The sequence below is a fragment of the Propithecus coquereli genome, unplaced genomic scaffold (assembly GCF_000956105.1).
Source record: "Propithecus coquereli isolate 6110/MARCELLA unplaced genomic scaffold, Pcoq_1.0 Scaffold672, whole genome shotgun sequence".
NCBI classification, from domain to species: domain Eukaryota; kingdom Metazoa; phylum Chordata; class Mammalia; order Primates; family Indriidae; genus Propithecus; species Propithecus coquereli.
Window position 1 is genome coordinate 797,041 of NW_012152752.1, and position 3,213 is coordinate 800,253.

General features: G+C 65.5%; 1 protein-coding gene across 1 annotated transcript in view; it reads right to left on the reverse strand.

Annotated features, from left to right (window-relative positions):
- MMEL1 (membrane metallo-endopeptidase-like 1) overlaps positions 1–816 on the reverse strand; it is a 25,963-nt gene extending 25,147 nt beyond the window's left edge. The window contains exon 1 of the mRNA XM_012660654.1: positions 672–816. Coding sequence (XP_012516108.1) covers positions 672–816 — 145 coding nt within the window. The remainder of the gene's footprint in view (positions 1–671) is intronic.
- Between the last annotated feature and the right edge of the window lie 2,397 nt (positions 817–3,213).

The window sequence follows — 3,213 nt, forward strand, 5'->3', positions numbered from 1 at the left end:
CCCGGAGGGAACGTTCTAGAGCAAAGGCTGCGATGCCTAATGCTGAGAGCCAGGCCTGAGGTAGGAGCCTCAGCGGCAGGTGCCCGCCCCGACGTGCACACGCCCACCGGGCTCAGAGCACGGGGAGGGCAGCTGGAGGTTGCCTAGGTCTGCTAGTGCCCCGGTGCCCCTGGCCCAAGAGGGGAACAGTCCCGGCTCCTCCACATCGGCCTTGGGGGGTGGGGGGGCAGAGCGAGGGAGGGGCCTGGGGACCAGTGATCCTGGGACAGCCCTGGCCGCGTCTGCATCTGGCTGGGGGTCCCAGCCCGCCCCTTCTGTAGCAGGGCCCCGTGACCGGGGCTCACGGTCATCGGGGGAGGGGACCCTGGCAGATCCCGCGGGTGAGCCCAGCTAGGAGCGCGGGTGGCCGCTGGAACCGCAGCCGCACCCGGGTCTACGCAGCTCAGGCCAGAGCAGGCGGGGCAGAGCCGCCGGGGCAGCCGCGCGCCCGCCCGGCCCGGGCAGCGCTTTCTGGAAGGGGCCGCTGGTCCCTGCCCGCCAGTGTCCCCGGCGGCCTCTGTGGCGGGAGCGCGGTGGGGCTGGGGCCCCAGTGCCCACCCGCCGGCCCACGTGACAAGGCTGTCTGGCGCGGGGCGAGCCCGGAGCGGGTGCGGGGCGCAGGCCCCACTCACCTCTGCTGGCGGCGTAGAGAACGCCGAGGGCGCCCAGGGCCCCCGTCAGCAGCAGCAGCAGCAGCGCGCCCTCCAGGAAGCCTGGGCGCCCGCGCCCCGCGGGGCCGGCTCTGTCCATCCCCGCCGCGCTCTCCGGCTTCCCCATCGGCAGGCTCTGCACGGGACAGCGCGGCTGAGCAGCCCGCAGGCCACGGCCGGGGAGACCCGCGCAGATCGGCGCCCTGCCCGAGGCTGGCAGCGCGCTGGGCGCTCCTGGGACGCTCTCTGTCCCATCTCCCTCTCCAAGCCCACAACCCCAGGGCACCTGTGTCTCAGGGCTCTGGACACTACCCCTGGTCGCCTGTGTTGGGAGAAGGCCCGGCCTGCGGGCCATGATGGCCATCTCTTCTTGAGGCCCACCTCTCCCTGATCCCCCTCTCTGGCAGGCAGGGGGTAGTCGGGGCACATTCTGCTCCCAGCTTGGGGTCGTGCCAGCAGGGCAGGCTCGGCTCCTGTGCCGCAGCCCCTGCAGTGGAGCCAGCCTGGGCTACTGGTGCCCAGGGGGTCCTGGAGCTGTGGGCCTGGGCACTGGGTCAGGAACACTGTCTGGGAGGCCACTCAGGCCTCTGGGCACCCTGCCCAGCTTCCTGCTGGAGCCCAGGAGCTGGAGAGGGGGAGACAAAAATGACGGCACCCATGCAAGCAGTGACTGTGTCTGCCCCAAGGCTCAGCCCCGAAGCCGCCTGGTTGGTGTGCAGCTCTGGGGTCCCCTGCTCCTGTGGGCAGGACAGGGAGCTGGGCAGGAAGGCTGGGGGACAGGGACTCTGAGGGCTCCCGGATCTGTGTGTTTTCCTGTGTGCATGTGAGTATACACACGTATGAGTGTGAGCATGTGTGAGTGCACAGGTGTGAGCATGTGAATGTATGTGCATGCGTGTGCACAAGTATGCATGTCGGTGTGCACATGTGAGAGTGCGTGGGGTGTGCATGTGCATGGTGGTGAGTGTGCACGTGTGTATGTGCTCCTGTGTGCATGTGTATGGCTGCATGCGAGTGTGCACATGTGCGAGAGTGCGTGGGGTGTGCATGTGCATGGTGGTGAGTGTGCACGTGTGTATGTGCTCCTGTGTGCATGCGTATGGCTGCATGCGAGTGTGCACATGTGTGTACACGTGCACATCCCTCGCTGGTGCTCGGGGTCCTGCCCCTGGAAGCTGCCGGCACCTGGAGAAACAGCCGGCTGCTCTCCGGTTCCCTGGGCTTCCAGCACTTCCGGTCGTCAAATGCAATCACACACCTGATGTGTTGAGCCCCCACGCGGGCCCCTGCACCAGGCAGGACAGGGCATTTGGGAGAAGGCGGAGGAAGGCAGACCCAGTCTTGCCTTCGGGCAGGTAAGGGTCGGCTGCTGAGACCGAGCGGCAGGGTTAGATGTTCTCACCCGACAGACTCCCGTGGGCTCTGCGTGAGTTCTCTCCCTGACTCGCTGGGAGGTATTAGACGGTCTCTTACTCTGTCTGGCCATCACTTGCCAAATGGCCCAATTTGAGGGGGAAGGAAGCTTAGGAATCACCAGGTCAGTCCCTGCGAAGGCGGCACGGCCAGGTGGTCTCACAATTCCTCCTGCCCCGACCTCTCAGTGTGGTGCAGAGTGGGAACTGGGACCTGGACCTCGCTCCTCCCCTCCTCCCGTCCGGTCCCCACAGCCTCCACCTCTGTCTCCTGGCTCTGAGCTCCCGGGGCCTCCCCTGATTGATGGGGGGGGCTGGCACCTCCCTGGCACCCCCGCTGGCATCGATGTGCCGCTTACACCCTCTGCAGGTCCCTCCAGTAGCCTCTGCCCTTTCCCCAGACAGGCCCATCCTCCCGGTTGCTGAAGCCAAACCTGGAGCCACCTCTGTCCCTTGTTCCACTCCCCACCCTCCAGTCCCAGCCCCGCCCTTTCTCACACCTGCCTCTCACGCCTGCTGCACATCTGTCTCCAACATTGATCCTGAGCTCAGCGGCCCAGGGGCCTTCAGCCAGGACCGCTGTGTGCCCACCCGCCTTGGAGGAGGAGCCTTGCTCTGATCTCAGGGCCCTCTGCGGCCCCCACCCCTGGTCACTGTGTCCCCCCATCCTCCCCTGCCCCACTCTCAGGCAGGACCCTTCCCCATCCCTGCCAAGGTCACCTTCCCAGTGGGGCCTCCCCTGACCGGCCCTCCAGGTTCAACTTGGAGAGCTTCAGCCCCTCCCCTGCTCCGTCTCACCCCGACTGGAGGTGATTCTACTCCTGTTGTCCCTGAGAACGTCAGCTGCACGGGGTCAGGGGCTCCCTCTGTTGGGGTTGCTGTACCTAGACTGGTGCCCCCCGCCACGGAGACATCAGTCAACATCTGTTGGACGAATGAATGAAAGAGGAATGGATGAAAGATGGTGGACGAGTCTGGCCTAGCCTTTGCGGCTCAAGGTTCACTAACGTTGATTAGGATTAATTACTTCACCCATGAATTCTGTTAATTTGTTTTGTTCTGTGGGCTTCCACGGACTTGATGTGCCCCAAAAGCGCGTACACGATAAAACC